Source organism: Haliotis rubra, unplaced genomic scaffold, assembly GCF_003918875.1.
Source record: "Haliotis rubra isolate DU_JTF1 unplaced genomic scaffold, ASM391887v1 Scf170, whole genome shotgun sequence".
NCBI lineage: Eukaryota > Metazoa > Mollusca > Gastropoda > Lepetellida > Haliotidae > Haliotis > Haliotis rubra.
Genome location: NW_025765670.1, coordinates 1,171,797 through 1,194,590, shown reverse-complemented (window position 1 = coordinate 1,194,590; position 22,794 = coordinate 1,171,797). Strand labels below are relative to the sequence as shown.

General features: G+C 40.1%; 1 protein-coding gene across 1 annotated transcript; it reads left to right on the top strand.

The window, feature by feature from the left end:
• Window positions 1-13,901: 13,901 nt before the first annotated feature.
• On the top strand, window positions 13,902-22,411 carry LOC124272551 (C-type lectin lectoxin-Thr1-like). The gene is made up of 4 exons (XM_046707761.1): window positions 13,902-14,159; window positions 15,018-15,197; window positions 17,682-17,804; window positions 22,230-22,411. The coding sequence occupies exons 1-4, from the start codon at window positions 13,922-13,924 to the stop codon at window positions 22,409-22,411; spliced, it is 723 nt and encodes a 240-aa protein (XP_046563717.1). The 5' UTR covers window positions 13,902-13,921.
• Window positions 22,412-22,794: the final 383 nt, after the last annotated feature.

The window sequence follows — 22,794 nt, the reverse complement described above, 5'->3', positions numbered from 1 at the left end:
ACTAATGTTATTCTCCTCTTGAGGATTCTAGAGGTGACCAAATGGGTCAATTGGTGACTCGATGTCTTTGTTGGTTGTGTGCCATCAAATCCTAACAATGTGAACTGGTGCTCACAATATCGATCACTGGATCGAGGTATGATCGCTCAGCCACCCACATACATATGGTGACTGACGAGTCATGGTCAGGTATGGAGTTGCCATAATCCTTGAAAATGAACACTCATTCTACTGCTGATCCAAGAAACTTCAATGTAATGTGAAGAGTTTCATCCCTTATGCCAGGATCTACTGATCATGGGATCAAACACCAGATACATGCTGATAATGATCCTAGGTTTACAAGACCAATCTACTGCTTGTGAGGTTCACTGTAGCGGTACTGGTAAACATTTATGACCTGTATAAATCTCAGCTAATATCCCACTTGCAAGTCCTGACAACTGGAAACACAGTCCAGCAGACAAGCTCTTTCAGGGCCCCGTTCCTCAAGGCGATCGTAGCGCTAAGTTGATCGTAACTCCATACTTTAACATAGACTTACGACTGTCGTAGCGCTAAGGTGATCGTAACTCCCATACTTTAACATAGACTTACGACTGTCGTAGCGCTACGATGATCGTAACTCCCATACTTTAACATAGACTTACGACAGTCGTAGCGCTACGATCGCCTTGAGGAACGGGGCCCAGACCATTAAGAGCAAATTAAAAACTAAATCCAATTCAAGTCTAGACTGACTGGAAGTTTTTATTACTTGAGCTCAAGTTAACCATTCCTCTGGGTTCCATCTTGATTTGATTTTATTGTTTGCTGGTATGGTTTTCTGAATACAGCATATTGACAATGGGAGCTCTTGACAGTATCGACAGCACAGCATGATTTCATCAGAGCTGTCATTCACAGAATATTTATTTGTAATGACACCATGTCATCGTATCCCAAGTGCGTAAACCAATGCTCATGCTGTTGATCACTGGATTGTCTGGCCCAGAGTCAGACCGCCGCCATATAGCTTAAATATTGCTGAGTGCAGAGTTGACACCAATACCTTCACCAAACTGAATTATCTTCTTTTTTAACAGAAACAGTAGTTGACTCGTAAATATCCAGTTTAGAATCTATCTTTGCCGACCAATGAGAGTGGGTCCATGTGGTCACTCGCTGACTTTGTTGTTTGATCCTTTTTGCGTAGTAGGTGCTAATGACGTCAATCACTGGACTATCGGGTCCAGTCAAATGTACTTGTTATGTTTAATGCTTTTCTTTGGACAAATGGAAGATGGGTGACAACAAATACCTTGGCTTCAGTAAATCAACATTTTGTCCCAACCTTCGATTTGTACAATTCAAAAGAAAATACACAAAACAAGTTTTACATTTGTCAGGACCAGACAATCAAATGATTGACATCATAAGCATCACTATTTCAAATTCCATAGATAATCAGAAATGGCTCCCTGACATTGCTGCATGCCAAATCACGTCAACACTAAAGTAACCCTACTCAGATTGTGTGTGTTGAACATACACTAGACTAACGCTAAGTCTCTGAATATATATAATTTTGATAGAAACAAATAATTCCTTTTATGTTCAAAAGACGCCCCTGTGAGATGGGAGATCTTGAACCCGAGGACTTGCTTCATTTAGGGCTTTAGCATTGCAGGGAGGGCTGAGAGAAGGGGAAGATAATGAAAGAAAAATAATGTACAGGCCTACCAAAGAAAACTTTCTCACTGTGCAGAAAAGCCCACATTAATCGTGGAAATAGCAACATAGACATAATACCTCGCTACTGAAACAGTAAAAACGGCAACTTTATATCGCTAACACTGCATCACAAAACGAGGGGCCGCAACTTCGATTTTGCGCATGCGCACATGGAAGAGGAGGTCTCGACCTTATGTTGACATTTTCCAGCTTGGACAAAAGTTACATTCCTTTTAAAGTATTTCTGTTGTGTTATTTGGCATTTATCATCATGATACTTGTGTGCACACTTGTTTAGTTTACTTTCCATTCGTATGAAACGATTGACAGCAATTATTTCGACATATTTAATACTTTTTCTACGCGAGGCGATTCACTGTTGCTCGGAAATTGGAAAGAAGCCCGGATCGCAGTAGAGGTCAAAGTTCGCTGATATATAAATGTTGCAGTTTCATAGTTTTTCGTTGCCGTTTTTACTGTTTCAGTAGCGAGGTAATGTGTTTATGTTGCTATTTCCACGATTAATGTGGGCTTTTCTGCGTTTTTCTGCACACTGAGAAAGTTTTCTTTGGTAGGCCTGATGTAGTTTAGGGATTGTGAGACAGATTAGACATACCCATGAAATATGATGCCCCCTTTTCATTATGGCCGTGTCTTTTGAGTAACCTACAAGCAGTGATGGCTGTCCTCACCATCGGCAGATTACCCCGATCTGTGTGGGGGTTGATAGCTTAGTCGGCTAAGCCTTTGACAGTACTAATTGATGGAACATGGCCGAACACACTAAGCTTGACCACTAGACTGGCTTTGGACGGCCATTACACGGATGAAATGACCTGCGTCACTGGCATGAGATAAGTAAGCTGTCCAGCAATTTACTGTCCCATGGAAGACTGATCCATTCCCCTGGTGCCCGAACTTATGTCTCCTGTGGATAAGATTAATGAACCTGCAAGACACGAGTAAATAATTAGGTGTCAGGTGAGGCGAAATGGGAGTTAAAGTCGCATTCCTATTGTTATACCATTATTAGGAACATAATAATAAATCTAGGTTTTGTTAAATTATCATGACAAAGTTCAAAACCTGGAAAGGATTTCCTTAAGTGTTTGTACAAATGTAAATTATATATTTATTTGTGTCTTGGGATTCATCCGACTGTTTCATCTGAAGATGTTTATGAGACTGTGTAACCTTGTTTTTACGTACATTTGTTAATACTCAGTATTGGTTTGCTTTTGACGATAAATGCCTGAGGATACATAGAGATCAGTTGAAATTATTGTGTAGTCACATGCATACACGCGTGTGGGCGTGTAGCTGCTTGTACTCATCCCGACGGACCAACAAATCATTCTTGAGATGGATTCCTCTTTCTTTGTTCTCTAGTCAGAGAGACAGACTTAATTCTGGACTCGCATATATGCAAAACAAAGGGAAATATATCTCGAGGGCGTGGTTCATCCCCATTTCACTCTCATCCCCGTTTCAGATCTACCCCCAATTGCAAGGCACCGCAATTCCCAATGCAGAGTTGCGTCCCTTGAGCACGCCAGAGGCCTGTAACAGACATAGGTCCGTATCCCTCTTCGCCCCGGTGGTTTCTTGGTCTGTCAGTCACCATACCTGTGGGGGTGGTGTGGGTGTGTGACAAAAGTGGTATTCACTTCGGGGTCTTTCAACTTGGAGCTTGTTCTGACGTTTTGTTTGTGGAAACGTAAATTTGCTAACTTAATCTAATGAACTAAACGTGATAACACTTATTGTCTACAATGTAAAACTGAGGAACTAAACGTGATAACACTTATTGTCTACAATGTAAAACTGAGGAACTAAACGTGATAACACTTATTGTCTACAATGTAAAACTGAGGAACTAAACGTGATAACAATTATTGTCTACAATGTAAAACTGAGGAACTAAACGTGATAACACTTATTGTCTACAATGTAAAACAGGAACTAAACGTGATAACACTTATCTGTCTACAATGTAAAACTGAGGAACTAAACGTGATAACACTTACTGTCTACAATGTAAAACTGAGGAACTAAACGTGATAACACTTATTGTCTACAATGTAAAACTGAGGAACTAAACGTGATAACACTTATTGTCTACAATGTAAAACTGAGGAACTAAACGTGATAACACTTATTGTCTACAATGTAAAACTGAGGAACTAAACGTGATAACACTTATTGTCTACAATGTAAAACTGAGGAACTAAACGTGATAACACTTACTGTCTACAATGTAAAATGTAAAACTGAGGAACTAAACGTGATAACACTTACTTGTCTACAATGTAAAACTGAGGAACTAAACGTGATAACACTTATTATTTCCTAATGAGGAACTGAAGAACTAAATATGATGTAAAACTGAGGACGTGATAACAAGTATGAGTAAAAAACAAATGTGTGAAGAAGTAACTAAATGTGTAAACGTTTGCGTTGATGAATTTCTAAATAATTTAACTAATTTCACTATCTCTTCTAACTCTATTAATTTTCAAAACCCGACTAATACTAAACTAATCTAACCCTGAATATCTAACCTATAACTTTCTTAACTAACAAAACCCCACTGGTTGTCTAAGCTAATTTATGAATATCTAACAACTGACTGACTTTATAACTTAACTCTAAATTTACAATCCCCCACCGTGATTTTGTTGGAATATTGCTAAAAGCGGCGTAAAACCAAATTCAGTCAGTCAGTCTAAATTTACGTCTGGTATCAGCGAAGTTGAAAACCGAATTGAATTAATATTCTAACATATGAAATCTGGGAGCGTGTGTAGTTCACTCGCAGGCAAATCTCCTGCAGGCAGTGTCTATGCGTTTCCATGAATGTTTTTAAATTCCATAAACACTAAATGAACGAGATGCGTTTGAGTGAACTCTCCCGAACAGAGCTTGCATGCCCTTACTTAACTGACTGACTGACTGACTGAGTTTAGTTTAACGCCGCTTTTAGCAATATCCCAGCAATATCACGGCAGGGGACACCAGAAATGGGCTTAAAATCGGGCTTAAACACATTGTGCCCATGTGGGGAATCGAACCCGGCACTTCGGCGTGACGAGCCAACGCTTTAACCACTAGGCTACCCCACCGCCCCCTTACTTAACAGATAGTGTTCTAATCGGCGTTAAAACAAGCGTATCCACTCACTCCCCCTGACTTTGACTGACTCGATAGTTTTTACATCCCTCCTTTTTTCTTTTTTTAGAAATATGTACAATTAAACTATATACATAACTTTGTTTCAAGGACAAGATGTTAGTTTGGTTTATGAACCCAGACAACGGTACTTATCTTACCTCACACATAAATGTCGCTTTCTGATTGGCTGAACGCTCTTCTATTATTTTCAATGTACCCCGCTTACAAGCGAATAACATTTCAATGTACACCGCTGTCAATGGCAACTCATTTGGTACTTCGTGGTAGTAATTCTTTATCTCGAATTACATTGAATCACGTAATGATGTACGGAAATTACCGATGTTTTGCGAATGCAAATCGATGGAAGGGAGCTAACTGTAAATCTGTTTTTCTTGTCAGCAAAATCTAGCGATAGCTACAGTAAGATTTGTACCCGTGCTTCAAACAATTCAAAATTAACATTAAGGTGTTTGGTAAGATAAATACGTTGTTCACTGGTCCCTCGGGGCCCATGGGTTGATGTACCCTCGATGTTTGTTTATACACATAAACAAACATCGAGGGTACATCAACCCATGCCCCCCTCGTGACCAGTGAACAACTTATAATATTTATTGATGACATCTGCCAACAGGGGCTGAAATTCGGGTTACATCTTGTCCAACACTCAAGGGTGTCCGCCCGGGAAAGCCACATTTGAAAAATGCTAATTGCCGCTAAAACCACAAACGTCAGTGCCGCGAGTCGCCGCGAAAGCCGCAATGAGTTAGGGAATCAATACCGGTTTTTTTCAAATACGAGTCACCAATTGATCACAATGGATCGAAATTGTTTCAGTGACTTGTCCTTTTTAAATTATTTCACACACATGTCCTCCGCTGCAAGATCAGACAAGACTAAAAGCACTAAAACTTAACGCTGCAATAACGTCACATCTAAGATAAAAGCCCTCGATGCGCGTCCTTATCGACCCCACAAACTGCATCGCCACGGAGAAACGTAGACATTGACAGTTTAAATAAAAACGTAGTTAAATGTCGTAAACGTCGGCGTACCGAATCAAGCACAGAAACTTTCGTAACACATTCATTACAAGCAGAAAAAATACCGAAAATGTCTTTAAGACACTAAAAATCATTAAAAAATTGACATGTAGGAGTGTTGACGCTGCAAGTATAACACATTGTAAACACCAAACAATGCTTTACGAACACGCTGTGAAAACCTGCTGACTCAACAGAGCCAACTGAATTGCATGATCGAGGCTGTTAACTGAGAACGAAATGGCAGATCAAAGTGAATTCGTGTATTTGGCAGTCGATGTTTGTTGCTATAGACACATTTACTAATCCTTTTGTAGGTAAAGAGGAACAATCACACTATTTAAATAATTATGCTTGCTAAAGATATTGGTGTAACCCACAAGGATGACTAATGCTTCATGGTAGGACAAACACAGGTAGGCACTTTGTGAGGCAAGATAATTATCAGAAGGCACAACATACAAAGAAGATGTTTTCAATATTCTGTTCATGAATATTCCCATGTCATGTTTCCACAGTTATATGAGATATAACAGTTAACTTCTTCAACGCCGTGCTTTCATGTCGATAACGCCCCCTGCTCGTCACGGAATAATGCATGTAACAGCTAAAACCTTCAAACACATTTATTTCAGGACATGAAAACTTCAAATAATTGTACTTTACTAAAAGACTTGTACGCGCATCCTTCTTCAACCGATAGAGATGTCGATAATGTTCTGTGTAATTGTTACGCCTTGATCGTTTTCTGTAAAGAATCGGAGTTCGATATCACATACAAAAGGGTGTCCGCCCGGGAAAACTTGAAAAATACCAATTGCCGCTAAAGCCACATTTCCAGTACAAACCTCTGTGCTGCGAATGCCTTCATGTAAACTACTTTGGTTTGTATGATTGGTATATTGCATCAGCAGAGAAGTTTGGACAAGAATTTTCCATCAAATCTATTGTGACTTTTCGACTTTAAATGAAAATGTCATTATACTGCAGGGGCGGCATAAATACTGATTTGGGAAAATCTAGTCATACATTTTGCTTAAAAAAGACTTAGGCGTCACAAATGGAGTTGTACATTTGTGCTATAAATGGTCATTCTTCTAAAAAACATTTTTAGTTTTTAGCATGAATGTAAACATAATAATTGAGGTTACAATATCTCTTATCTCAAACGGTTATCAAAAAAGGAAAAACATTGAATTGACCCTCCCATAAGTTAAAATGCTTAAAACAAATAATTGGTTGTATAATCATAAATAATTCGCAAAAGGTGTTTGAGTACCTACGTGAGGCAGCTAGTTTGCGTGATCTGGACTTTTCCCCACGAATAATTCAACTGGATTTCTAGTTTTTACACAATGAATGTTTCACATTATTTACGGTAACATGGATTAGGTAATAGCGCATTGCCGGGAGAGACACATTCCCACGATCACTCAACCATGCCCATTGCCGGTTGAGCCACACCATTTCCAGCTCTGTTTTTCTTAAATGTGGCTTTCCCGGGCTATAACCCACCCAAGGGCTTTATAGGCTCGTGTATTATGTAATGCACGTGGATCACGCATGATAAGCTCAATATCCATCACCTGTCACATCCCCATGAAATGAACATTTTATTGACAAACTCAAGTTCAAATGATAATGTACATATTTTCTGTGATAGAGCACAACGCGGGGTGTGTAACATAGTGAAGCGCTTTCAGTTGTTGTTCAACATTCATTTTGTCTACACAGACTATGAGAACCTATGAAGTTCTACACCAGCCGCTTGTTTGTTTAACCTAATATACAAGCGGAAGTCTTTCCTATCCAACGCTACCTAGCCACTATAAAAATCCAAAATATAATTGGGTGGCGCGTGTGTGTGTGTGTGTGTGTGTGTGTTGTTTGTTTTTTTTCGGGTTTTGTAGGGAGGGGTTGTTGTTTTGGGGGGAGGGGATGGGGCTAACGAATCCGTAAAAAAAATCTATGTACACCTTACACATCTTTTGAAACATTTTGTAAATTTGTAAATTTTCAAGTTATATAGAGTGATTTTAATTGTACGCCGCTTCTACCAATATTCCAGCTGTATCACAGCTGGGGACACCAGAAATGGGCTTTACATATTGTATATATATGAAAAGTCCTTTCCCGGTCTCTCTCCCTTTACCTCTCCTCTCTATATTTCTCTTTCTATCTCCCACTCTCTCTCTCTCTGTCTCTCCCTTCCGCACTCCTGCTCGCATTCTGCCTCTCTTAAACGCTTCTAAAACGTTGCTAATAAATTGGTATTATAAGCACCATGTGCCAAACATATCAAGTTGTTGTTTTTTATTGCGGCACAATGCCAGAAATAATGCATTCCGTGTCTGTGGGGCGCATATATTGTTTATTTTACTGCGGGGGGGTGCGTCACTTTGTTCAGATACCAGTCACAATGTATAGGCGATTGCCAAGACACGTGGATGGTAATATTGCCGTGACCGAGCTCCGTCTATATAAATACAACACTGATGGGCTACACAGGGCTTGTTGGAAGACGGGAAAGCACTTCATGGCGTACCACAAAAATATCGTAACAGGTTGTTGGCAAGTGTCGAACTTCGGTATATTTAGAAGCTCTGCCGGAATCCACTTTACACTTTAACACACAATAAGAAAGATGAGTTTTGAATGAGCACCGATAAGTTTGAAACCGAATTGAGATTTACGACTGAGGAAGATTCACGCTATACTAGCCACAAAAAGTAAGGGAACTAATTATTTGAATCCAGGTATAGTTGATGTATATATATATACAGACAAAATATTCGGACACTTGACGTGATTTCCATAGACTTACATGTTATTTCAGTGTAGCATAAATAATTTTCATGAAGTGAGTTTAGGATGGATCTTTGTAAAATTTGACAGGCAAATTTGAAATCATCTCTGCTCTGGGCACACTAATGACATCCCATTTATCAACTTACGTATAGTTCCACAATGCACAATCCCATAGGCCGCCATGTTAGAGTAGTTCACGGCACTGTACACATGTTGATTAAATTGTTGCCATTCGATAAATAAGCAACGGAAAATTAAACAGAAAAATATGTGATTGTAGGTAAAATGATTCCTCACAAATGTGCAAAATTTGACTTGGATCCTAAGAAAATTTAATTCATGAAAATTATTTATGCTACACTAAATTAACATGTAAGTCTTTAGAAATTACGTCCAGTGTCCGAATACTTTTTGCACGACTCTGTATATATATTCACAATACCATGGAGTTGCATCTGAAGGCAACATCCAATCAGTTTCACGTCATGTATGAACAGCACGTATATGCATCCAGAAAAGTGTTCGCCGTTACCGGGTCACAAAGATGTGGCAAAACGAAACACGGGTACAGCAAAACCAAAATTGTTACTTCTCGACTGTGTGACTAGTATCGTGAAAGACATTGAAAGAGGTGAGCTGAAATTGGGTTTAACGTCGTGCTTGAGAATATTTCGCTCATATGACGACGTGCATGCGAGTGTATGTGTATGTGCGGCTGCTTGTACTAGCCCAGACCTAAGCTGGTTTTATAGTGATAGCTCACTGAGATACCATGCCGCAGTGAAGCATGAATACCCCACTCAGACACATTATACTGACTCCGAGCCGACCAGTCCTTGTTGTACCCATTAATGCCGAGCGCCAGGCAGGGACCAACAAGTACCATATTTTAACGTCTTTTGGTATGACGCGGTCGGGGATTGAACCCGCGACCTTCCGCTCTCCAGGCGGACGCTCTAACCACTACACCACGGAGGCGGCCCGACATTGAAAGAAATCATACACCTTAAAAACAAACTGTTTGAGGAGCCCATATTCTCAGCGACGTATACCATGTAACACGTGCAGTACGTGTATATAAGCTGTTCTTCCTACCGTTGTGCCCCCTCCGTTAAACGATAAACTTGTACACAGGACAAAATGATATTCAGTGATGTGGTTACAATACCAAACACTAGATATTGTTGAGTACAGTGTATTCCTTGAACTGTACTGACATTTCATAGATTGTTTATGATTTTGAGTTATTTTGCAATTCATCGTCTTTTGGAGACAAATGATCTGTAACTGCACTGTCCGACAGAATCAACATAAATCTGCTTCTGCTTCCAATCGGAAAATTTCGAACAATAACTGGAACAACAATAACTGGAACACTGATTTCAACATGTACCGTTTGCAACCGGCATCCTGAAGGTAAGGGCGTCCGCCCGGAGAGCGGAAGGTCGAGGGTGCCATCCCCGTCCGCGTAATACCAAAAGACGTTAAAATGTGGTACTTGTTGGTCCTTGCCTGGCGTTCGGTAATAATGGGTAAAACAAGGACTTGTCGGCTCGGAGTCAGTATAATGTGTCTGAGTGGGGTATTCATGCTTATCTGCGGCATGGTATCTCAATGAGCTATCACTATAAAACCAGCTTAAGTCGGGGCTAGTACAAGCAGCCGCACATACACACGCACACACGTCGTTATATGAGAGAAATATTCTTAAGTGCGACGTTAAACCCCATTTCACCTCACCTGGGCTAGTACTAGCAGCAACGCATACACGCGCATGCACGTCGTCATATAAGCGACGTTAACCCCATTTCACCTCACCTCACCTCATCACACCTCACCTCACCTCTCCTCACCTGAAGGCATGGCGCCCTACATGTAAAGGGCGTGATGCAAACAGATTACTATCGACAGTAAAGATCTATGTTTGCCAAGCATCACCAAGGAAGGGCTGTAGGCCAGTGGCATTACTCCATGTTTACAGACCAATCAAGGTTTTGCCCCCAGTTCACAGATGGCAGATAACGTCGTTGCCGACGTAGCGGTGAGCAGTATACCATGGCAGTGAGTCTTGAACATTGAAATTGTTTTATCTGGTGAGTCAATAATGTTTGTCGAGTTCCGTATGATTTCGTGGGATACTGTGCATCCTGAAATGAGCGATGCCGGCGACCAACACCGGCGGAAGGTAGCTCCTTAGGCAAATAGCGGACAATACGACAGCAACCGTAGTCAAGTTCATCAAGAGAATGTCACTTAATTGTCATGCATATATCGCAAAACACAGTGTACACACCAGGTATTGATTGACTGAATTCAGTTTTACTCCGCGTTTAGCAATATTCCAGCAACATCACGGCGGGGGACCCAGAAATGGGCTTCACATATTGTACCCATGTGGGGAATCGAACCCGGGTCATCGACTTGACGAGCGAACGTTTGACAAAATTCACAGATTTATGCGCGGGTTCCATTACTTCCAGTATCAAAATAACCGCTGTTCTAATATGCATGCTTGCTCTTCTACTCCTCCTTGGTCATGGTGACAAGTATCTGCATTTGTTTTTATTAACCAATCTATCATTCAGTGTGGTCGATTTCAGCTAAACTGTTTCTTGAAATACCAGTTTTCATGAATATAACATAGAGCAAGTTTACCACGATTAGATTGATGCCAAGGCCGCGTATTGACTGAGCTACATATCTATTACATATGAAATATGAAGATTTCTAAGATGTTTCGCATAAAGACCATTTTGGCGCTTGTACTTTATCAGGCGATAAAGACACAGTACAAAGATACAGCATTAAGTGACACTGTATTGACGTCACAACGCCATTCTCGTCTACCCCCTCGTTATCAAACGCCTCATACAGTACAGTCAACTACTCCGTAGGCTAATATCACTGGTGGACACATTACGTTTATGCTTTTCGACTGATAAAATGTCTTAGCTAGACTCACAATTAAACCCACAATAGTCCCACAATGCATCCGTGGAATGTCGCGTGTCTCATCAGCTTCATCTGGTTTTAGGGTTTTTAACTTACGTTGGTAGTAGAAATGCGACGTTCATATAGCCCCATATGGTTAATCACAGATGCAATTGAAATAAATTAGAGAAATTTAAGTTATTTAACCCGAACGTAAACCGCCATCAACTGTTTATCATGTGTCTTTTTGGTGGCCGGTGGGGTAGCCTAATGGTTAAAGCGTTGGCTCGTCACGCCGAAGACCCGGGTTCGAATCCCCACATGGGTACAATGTGTGAAGCCCATTTCTGGTGTCCCCAGCCGTGATGTTGCTGGAATATTGCTAAAAGCGGCGTAAAACTAAACTCAGTCAGTCAGTCTTTCTGGTAACGTGCATGTGTGTCTTCCTGATTTTACAGAAGGAATATCAGAAGTTTTGTATTTCTGGAAGAGCATTAACACAGGAACTCTTACAGGATTTCCATAAAATCAGTATGACAGACATGAGAGTGTAACATTTTGTTTGTGCACAAGTAATTGTAAATCGTTTTGAGCTCACCTTTAGAATAGATACACTAACCAACCCTTGTCATGTTAAACCTCTATCGATTGACGTCGACAATATTTAAGTTAAGACGTCGGTTCTAACGTAACGTCATTTCGACCCCAAGAGAGTCGAATGACATTAACAGTGCCGTCCCGATGGCGAAAACATTATACATTATTGTTCTTTTGTTTGTTTGTTGTTCAAAGGGGAAGTGTACACGAATAAATCACGTTTATTCTTATGTGAGTGAGTGAGTGAGTTTAGTTTTACGCCGCACTCAGCAATATCCCAGCTATATGGCGGCGGTCTGTAAATAATCGAGTCTGGACCAGACAATCCAGTGATCAACAGCATGAGCATCGATCTGCGCAATTGGGAACCGATGACATGTGTCAACCACGTCAGCGAGCCTGACCACCCGATCCCGTTAGTCGCCTCTTACGACAAGCATAGTCGCCTTTTGTGGCTAGCATGGGTTGCTGAAGACCTATTCTACCCCGGATCTTCACGGGTCTCGAAACTTTGAAGATATTGGCCACTACACGCTGGGTAGTGTCTGTTTACAGCATGACAATTGCACGTAAACGTTCATCACGTTGCATAAGCCGCACTGCAAATTCAAACAAAAAAATCCCCGACTAGTAACAAACACTAACAACTGTGTGATCAACAGATGCAAGATCATTGTCAAACTAAATGGTCTACACTGATTTATCGACCTTCTGGAAAGCCGTCAAAATCAACAATGACACACCATGCACGTGTTATGGGGCAAAATATTTAGGTGAACTCAATGCCTTTACGAAATATTATACACAGAGGCTATTTCGATAATAATACTTCGAAGTCCAGATTCATCTCTCTCAGCAGAAACCCGTAAATAATTGGAAATAAAAGAGAAGTGTGACATGCAGTTGTTGGCTGCATCTGTCAACATAATCAGTGTTTTTTGTGAAACGTTCGAGACTGTGTGTGGCTGACAAACAGCCAGTAGTTCAGGAACGTAAGCTGCAGTCCTCATGTATTGATTAGATAATGGTTGAAGAACAATAAAAGTTCATCACTTACTAACTGTTGGGATACCTGTTGAAATACAGTGGGCATGCGTGCCCCAAGTAACTTCTCATATGTCATGAATATATTAGATTTCAAACAGAATCCTTAACTCATTGTTATTGAGAGTACGTTTCTGGCCAGTGTCATCGCTGCACACCATTGAGTTCATGTAGTGCCTAACCTTCCATGCACCAACCAGATGTCTTGTAGAAACCCATACAGAAACAACTGATCCAGAAACAAGATATTGTAAACATTCGAGGCTGCCTCGATCTGGCTGTTCAAGAACGTAAGCTGCAGTTCCCATATCTCACTAGTTCATTTAGAGAGTGACTTTCTATGCATCAGTCAGACGTCATTTTGTATGATAATGGAGAAACACATTTGTTTAGATATTTAGATATTTAGTTCATGGGACACTAACTGACTTTAAAATAGCTCGGATGAAATATTAACTCACTGTAACTGACTGCACGTTCCCCGTCAGTATTATCACTAGTTCATTTAGAGAGTGACTTTCTAGGCGTCAGTCAGATATCCTGTTGTAGGACATACAGTAACACATTTGTTGAGATACTTAGTTACTTCACTAACTTACCAGTTCTCATCAATGATGTTTACAGGTTTACAGATTGTGTTGGCACTACAGGGTTATTTTAAATCCTCTCTACCACAAGGTTTAGTGGTTAAATCGCGAAATGAATGCATCACCGAGTGCTACATCAACGCCACTTGTTACTCTGCATTTTACCAGACCTCCTCCAAGACGTGTTACCTGTCAGATGCAGTTTACACCGAGGATGGCCTCCAGGTTTCAGCTGACATGCAGTATCTGGTGTGGAAACGAGGTACCTTTTTCATTACTTTTGTAAAAATTCTTTCCAAATAAGCTTGTACAGTTTGTAGCACGATGTTCCTGCAAATAATCAAATTCTGGCCATGGCAAACGATTCATATTGTTGGTTACGATGCTAAACATAAATGACTGATGATTCTGTAACGTTGTCAACGCCTTTCAACGTTTTCATTGAATGAGTTACACTGGGTTAACAGTATTCCACATATATCACAGCGTGTTTGCTTTCTGAGGGAAGAAAATCCAAATTGATTCAGGTTGAAGCTGAGATGTTACCCACTTTAGTGGAACCCACAAGCACGTGCATGATGCTGTGAAACCTACAAACACAATAAAACAAAGGAAGACACTGGTTATTACTGGCATCTGAGCATTAAACCCTTATCGAATCGTGCTGATATATTTGCTAACAACAGACACGAGTGTGGTATTCTCTGTTCACAGAACTTTGTGAGAATTCTTAGCAGCGTTCGAAATTAACGTCGGTCCTCAGGCCCAAAGCCGACTGAAAACCACTGGGACCCACAGGTTTTGTTTTCTGCTTATGGCCAACAGCGATTTCATTCCCAATAGCTAAGAGAATTATTTTTTCAGTAAATATCATTCAGTAATTTCTAGTTTTCTAAATTAAACTCTTCAACTCGGTTTGTTAGTTGTCACAGTTTTTGTTTGCTGGGAATAACATATATTGTAGCTAAAATATAGGGCTTACACATTCTGATCAGGACCCACAACCTTTTCTGGTTCTGGGTCCTAAGGGCCTGCAGATTTTCAGGGTTAAGGGAAAACACTGGTTCTAAGATACATCATTGTTGACAAATGACCTAGCTCTATATGTATATATGTTCAGATGGCTGTGGCAATGGGTACAGCTGGAATCGGACACTTGATCTGTGCTATAAGGTCCACACAGACTCACCCAAGTCATGGACGGATGCAGAAAACGCATGTATTCAAGATGGCGGACATCTTCTTAAAGTTGACAACCTCGAAACAAATCTACTGATGAACCACTTTGCTTTGAAAAAGAGTAAGTGCATGTTTATGTTTATAGTAAATGAAAGCACCAAAATCTTCCTCGTTCACAAGAATCATCTGCTAAACCATACGGTGCATATCAAAATGAGGAAATGCATGGGTTAACGTTTTTGTCACTGAATCGACAAATTAAGAAATGCCCTCCACATGTCTACAGGGACGGTGGAGTAGCCTAGTGGTTAAAGCGTCCGCTCGTCACGCCTAAGACCCGGGTCCGATTCCCACATGGGTACAATGTGTGAAGCCCATTTCTGGTGTCCTCAACGTGATATTAATGGAATACTGCTAAAAACTCACACTCACCACATGTCTACCACAAAATCTTTTGAAAGGTTTACTGAGATCTTGATGTTGAAATTTTCATAAAACACGAGTGGTACAATGCTTCTTTAAAACCTTCCCAGAAAGTGCAAGCAACGATTGTACTCAAAAGTTGATAACCGTAACGCAGCTCTCGAATCCGTTCTTACCAAGTGTCATTTACAAATCATTTGTCACAGTAACCTTAAAGCGAATGGTTTGTTGGTTGGTTTGTTGCTTAACGCCGCACTCAGCAATATTCCAGCTATATGACGGCGGTATGTAAATAAATGGATCGGACAATCTAGTCATCAACAGTATGAGCATTGATCTACGTAATTGGGATGCGATGACATGTGTCAACCAAGTCAGCGAGCCTTACCATCCGATTCCGTTAGTCGCCTCTTACGACAAGCAGTGAGTGAAGACCAATTCTTACCGGGATCTTCATGGGTTTAAAGGCAAATGGCAAATATGTGCTACAATCTGATTATTTGCGAAGCGCCCGTGATTAGTTAACCCCTTTTTGTCAATCCCATATTAAGGAAAAGCGGTCAGTTTCGGCTACGGTGAATGGATAATACATAACTTAAATATTTATAAGAACAAAGAACATTCAGTTAAAGGGAAAAGATTAAAATTTACCTCTCTTGCAATATATCACGACGTGATGAAATTCCAGCTTGAGGTCAATGCACCCCCAGAATGACGTCATATGTCTCACAACCGTTACAGTTCACACAGAACGGCTGAAAATTAAAGATTTCCCCTTATGCGGTTTACATTCTCAGTTTGAAAGTATCCCAAAACACTTACATCATTTAATCAGAAATTTATTTAACATTTGTATCACGTTCGACAGTATTTCAGTGTACCGTCAAAGGCATCAAAACGTGATATTAACCGTTTGCTAGTGCACACATGACTTCAAAAAACCTTTAAATTCAATCTAAAAACATACATATTTAACACAGCCTTTCAATTTTTTTTCTAAATGGCTATATATTCTGAGCATGCTTAGGCATGGATATATGCGCGGTACAAATATGCTGTAATTATGTATTTTTAAAGAATATGATGAAAATGCAGCAGAGAGGGTTCGGGTGACCCTGGCAAAGTCGGGCTGGTAAGGCTCATCATCACCTCAGGACCCTTGCCCCCTCTACAAGCAGCCCAGACAGCGAATGGGACTTCTCCCAGGAAACGCTGCCTGGTCGAACCCACCACAAACTTTTCGGAGAATATGTAGACACCCCAACACTGCAGCCTTCTGCATTACCCAGAGCGTCAGAAGGGCTGTACTCCCGGTGGAGAGCCCGGTCACTCTCCTGATCTGCGCCAAGGGGATCAGGAGGTACCAAACCAAGGGCACCGAGAACAATGAGGAGCCTGATGACAGTGTACTTTGGATGCAAGCGAGACATTTCAAAGGCGAGGTCTGCATATTTAGCATTCTTTTCCTGAATCTTGCCAATCCCATTGCTGTCAAAAGGGACAGAAAATTCAATGATATAAATAAATTCATTGGCTTTATCAAAAAGGGCAAGATCAGGTTTGGTCGCTGGAATTCTTCTCAAGCTGTATATGTGCCTATTCCACAGAAACGTGAAAGCATCACTTTCCATGACGCCCTGGACATGTTCAGCGTCGAACTATGGATAGACCTCTGAGTCAAAGCCACAGGCATGGCGAAGACGGTAGCAAAAGCAACAACCATGCCATCATGTCGTTTAAGATATGCTGTTTGTGCCAAGGATGGGCATCCTCTGACAAGGTGTTGGACAGACTCTGAAATTCATTGCACAATCGACATTCATGCAAATAGTTTCTTTAAGAATCACATTTTGGTGATTGTGAGTGGGAAGTGACAGGTCTTGAGCAGCAAAAAAAAGCCCTCAATTTCACATTTAAGACCAGCCGACTTCATCCAGACGAAGGAGTCGTTTGGATTACTGTTCTGTTCAACACACTGCAAGTGTATTGTTATAATGACCACCTTCCAACGCTATAGAATGAATTCTACCCATCAGAATCAGTCCATCTGACCAAATACCATATCTTTGTGCGTTAAAGCTCGTTGAGGGATTGTCAGTCGTTCGTGTTAAAGTGTTATGGGTTTTCTCAAAAGGTATTGACTTTTAACTCTCAAGTGTTGACTGCTACTATTTAATTTTAGATACGCATCTCTGGATTGGCGGCACTGATATACAAGAAGAGGGAAGGTACTTGTGGGCAGACAACTCTTCAATTCAAAGGTTTTGGTGGGATACCAATGAACCTAGTCACAAGGTACAAGACTGTCTCCTTATATACAACTTCGCTACATTCATATATATATATTCATATATTAATTCACCTGTTCACCCACGTGTGTTATTTATTGGCTAAACGATTTTATATCATCTATAGATTATTCTTTTCATTCTGAAAAATTAGAACTTACACATTTGCACTAGAGCGAGTCTGTTTATTAATTAGTGATGATACTTCATATATAATACATTAACTCGCCTATTCACACACAATGCAAACGTTTTTTATATTATCAATCAATTTGTTTCTATTGGCCTTTGGAAATTCTGCTGTTTAACATTGCTTACATCAATACATGGTGGCTTTTCAATGTTTTACAAATTCAGTGTAGAGAAAATAAAGATATTGAATCGTCATGTTCTTGTTGTTATATATGTTATATTATATAAATAATGCTTCTATAACGACCTAAAGTTATCTTTGTTGACAGTACACGTGTAGAATATTCGATATGTTCAGGTACTACCTTTCCTTGTTCAGATGCATACTTGCCCGCAATCCTAAAGTGGCAGAAAAAAGAGTATGGGTATCCTCCTGCTGATAAGAGAGTTCATGTTGCCCAGGAACATATACACAAAGAACTTAATTAAGCACCCCCGTGTATTTTAGCAATGATAGGTTTTTTAACACGTACATAAAACTTCTCGTGGTAAACACGATGGGAAAACATGAATGTTTCTGACCCTTATGATCCTTTGGCTCATAAAAAGTGACAAAATGATTGGAATCTATGTTCATTTTATGATGATAATTGCTCATCTTTAAAACAAACACTGATATTCATACAATTCGAGAAACAAGCGAAGTGTGAGATGCAGTTGTTGGATGCATCTGTCAACATAATCAGTGTTTATTGTGAAAGATTCGAGACTGTGTCTGGCTGACAAACAGCCAGTAGTTCAGGAACGTAAGCTGCAGTCCTGATGTATTGATTAGATAATGGTTGAAGAACAATAAAAGTTCATCACTTACTAACTGTTGGAATACCTCTTGAAGGAAAGTGGGTATGCACGCCTCAAGTAACTTCTTATTTATCATAATTATATTAGATTTCAGTATCCTTGACATCCAAATTCTGAGGATTACTTGACAAAACAACTCTGCCTAGTATCTCATTTGCTGACAAACAGCCAGTAGTTCAGGAACGTAAGCTGCAGTCCTCATGTATTGATTAGATAATGGTTGAAGGACAATAAAAGTTCATCACTTTACTAACTGTTGGGATACCTGTTGAAATACAGTGGGCATGCATACCCCAAGTAACTTCTTATATGTCATAATTATATTAGATCTCAAACACTATCCTTGGAATTCTGTAGATTACTTGACAAACCATGTCTGCCTTGTGTCTCATTTAGTGATATCTGTTTGTCTGGTATTCATTTTAAAAGCGTTTATAAAATATTAACTCATTGTTATTGAGATTACGTATCTGTTCAGTTCATTGAGTTCATGTACTGAGTGACCTTTCATGCACCAAATCAGATTTAGAAGATAAAGCTACTCTGTTTTTCAATTTTGCGGTCCTTTATCGTTGATTTAAGACCGCTAAATGTAATTTTAAAAACCGAACGCGTTAGAGTAGCTTTATCTTCATTCTAGCACGACTGATAAGCGTTTTAAGAGCGAACTTTTTGGCGCGCAAGAAGACAAGGCGCGAAAGGGGCCTTTTCTTGAAATCACTTGGAATCGTCCCGTTGAGGGACAGGTTGTGTAATGAACAAAATACGACATTTTCAACAACATAAATGCTTTATTTCAGGATCCAGTATGCTTGTATTTGTAACAAGTAGCATACATAAATAAAAAGCAATACAGTTTATACAGTGAGCAAGTACAATTATTTGTTTTTTGTCAAGAGAATTATTGAGTAGGGGGGGCCTACTGTATGACAATCGACTCGTCCAAATTCAACCCGTGAACTCGCTAAGTTTAGTCGCCGCTAACTTTATTCACGGACATAATTGTTGATAACCACCCTACTATTCCCAATTTGAAAAGACCTGACATGCCACGTTTTATGTGGGATACATGGACAGTGGAAGTGGAAAGACTGGGCATTATGGCCGGGACGGAAGCGGTCAGGTAAGGACGTGTGGGCCGACGTGTGTTGTCGACGTCAACACACGTAGATCTGCACCCGGTTTGAATATACTTTTGCGCTGCTGGCGGATTTTCCAGCTTCGTAGTTTCTTTACTGAGATTAGGGTAAAAAAATTTCTTCTTCAAACCATTCAAAAACACCAACGATGCTGCCGAGATAGAAATTGCCGATGTCCAACACGTTGTTTACAAACAATAGGGTCAACGAGTTCGTTGTATTCATACGCGGTGAATCGGTCACTTTAATTAGCGGTTTTGATGAGCTCTCAGCCAATCAGAATCGTGTATCACACAATGTCGTGCTAGAATTCTTGTTGAAACACATACAGAAATAACTGATCCAGAAACAGGATAAGTGGTTATTATGAAAAATTCGAGGCTGCATCTGGCTGACAAACGTAAGCTACAGTCCTGATATACTGAGTAGACAATTGTTGAAGAGCGATTAAAGTTCATCACTGTACAAACGCTCTCCTTGAAATTCAAATTCTACAGAATGACTTTGTCGTGGCGCACTTACCGACTTTAAAAAGCTCGGATGAAATATTTACTCACTGTAATTGACTGCACGTTTCTCGTATTATCACTAGTTCCTTTAGAGAGTGACCTTCTATGCGTCAGTCAGATGTCCTGTTGTAGGACATACAGTAACACATTTGTTGAGATACTTAGTTACTTCACCAACTTACCAGTTCTCATCAATGATGTTTACAGGTTTACAGATTGTGTTGGCACTACAGGGTTATTTTAAATCCTCTCTACCACAAGGTTTAGTGGTTAAATCGCGAAATGAATGCATCGCAAGTGCTACATCAACGACACTTGTTACTCTGCATTTTATCGGACCTCCTCCAGACGTGTTACCTGTTAGATGCAGTTTGCACCGAGGATGGCCTCCAGGTTTCAGCTGACATGCAGTATCTGGTGTGGAAACGAGGTACCTTTTTCTTTTCATTTTTTTTAAAAAAATCTTTCCAAATAAGGTTGTACAGGTTTTTAACTCGATGTTCCTGTAAATGATCCAATTCTGGCAAACGATTGATGTCGCTGGTTATGATGCTAAACATAAATGACTGAATGGTTCTGTAATGAATTGTCATTGCCTCTGTTTTCATTGAATAAGTTACACTGGGTTAACAGTGGTGGTCCGATCGATGATTGGTAACAGTAACTAAACAACCAAGCAATTGATCATGTTTTCTCACAATCGAACACAAACAATTTTGGAACACTTATTTGCATTAACAATATTTTTCACAAGGTTGGTTTTGTCTGTCATTAAATTACATTTCCTAAGCACTACAAGTTCGTTCCTAGTGATGATTGAAGTTATCTTAAACGCTCTAGGAAAGATTTTATGTTCCTAACATACTAGTCATCCTTCAAAGATGTTAAATTTGCAAAGGCATTTTGTACAATTTGCAGAAAAACCAGAAGAACTACAAATTTTCCTATTGTTTTTTTTGTTTTTTTTTTTTTTTTTGTGTGTGTGTGTGCGTGCGTGCGTGCGTGCGTGCGTGCGTGCGTGCATTAACAACCATAACAGGACCATTGGATAAATGACACTAACCAATTATTTTCGATGATTAATCGGTTGTAATGAAGCAATCATCAATTATGAGATTTTAACCAATTCCCAACACTAGTTAACAATATTTCATATATATCACAGTGCGTCTCCTTTCTGAGGGACGAAAGTCCAAATTGATTCAGGTTCAGAAGTTAAGATGATACCCACTTTGGTGGAACCCACAAACACTGGTATGATGCGAAGAAACCTAGACACACAATAAAACAAATATAAGACACTGGTTATTACTGGCATCTGAGCTTTAAGCCCCTTATCGAATCATGCTGACACTTTGCCTAACAACAGATACGAGTGCTGTATTCTCTGTTCACAGTTGTGAGAATTCTTAGCACCGTTCGAAGGTAAGGTCGGTCCTTGGGCCCGAAGCCGACTGAAAATCCACTCAGACACATAGGTTTTCTTTTCTGGTAGGTCCTTATGGCCGACATCGTTTTCATCCTCAATAACTAAGAGTATTATTTTTTCAGCAAATATCAGTAATTTCTAGTTTCCTGAATTAAACTCTTCAACTCAGTTTGTTAGTTGTCACAGATTTGTTTGCTGGGAATTACTTATATTGTAGCTAAACATAGGGCCTACACATTCTGATCAGGACCCACAACTTTTATGGTTCTCGGACCTAAGGGCCAGCAGCTTTTCAGGGTTAAGGGCAAACACTGGCTCTAAGATACATCATTGTTGATAAATGACCCTAGCTCTATATGTATAAATTTTCAGATGGCTGTGGCAATGGGTACAGCTGGAATCGGACACTTGATCTGTGCTATAAGGTCTACACAGACTCACCCAAGTCATGGACGGATGCAGAAATCGCATGTATTCAAGATGGCGGACATCTTCTTAAAGTTGACAACCTCGAAACAAATCTACTGATGAACCACTTTGCTTTGAAAAAGTAAGTGCATTTTATGTTTATGGTAAATGAAAGCAACAAAATCTTTCCTCGATCACAAGAATCCTCTGCTAAACCCTACGGTGCATATCAAAATGAGGAATTGCATGGGTTAACGTTTTCGTCACTGAAGCGACAAATTAAGAAATGCCCTCCACATGTCTACAGGGGCAGTGGGGTAGTGTAGTGGTTAAAGCGTCTGCTCGTCACGCTGAAGACCCGGGTCCGATTCCCACATGGGTACAATGTGTGAAGCCCATTTCTGGTGTCCTCAACGTGATATTAATGGAAAACTGCTAAAAAGCGGCATAAAATAAACTCACACTCACCACATGTATACCACAAACTCTTTTGAAGGTTTACTGAGATCTTGAATGTTGAAATCTTGAT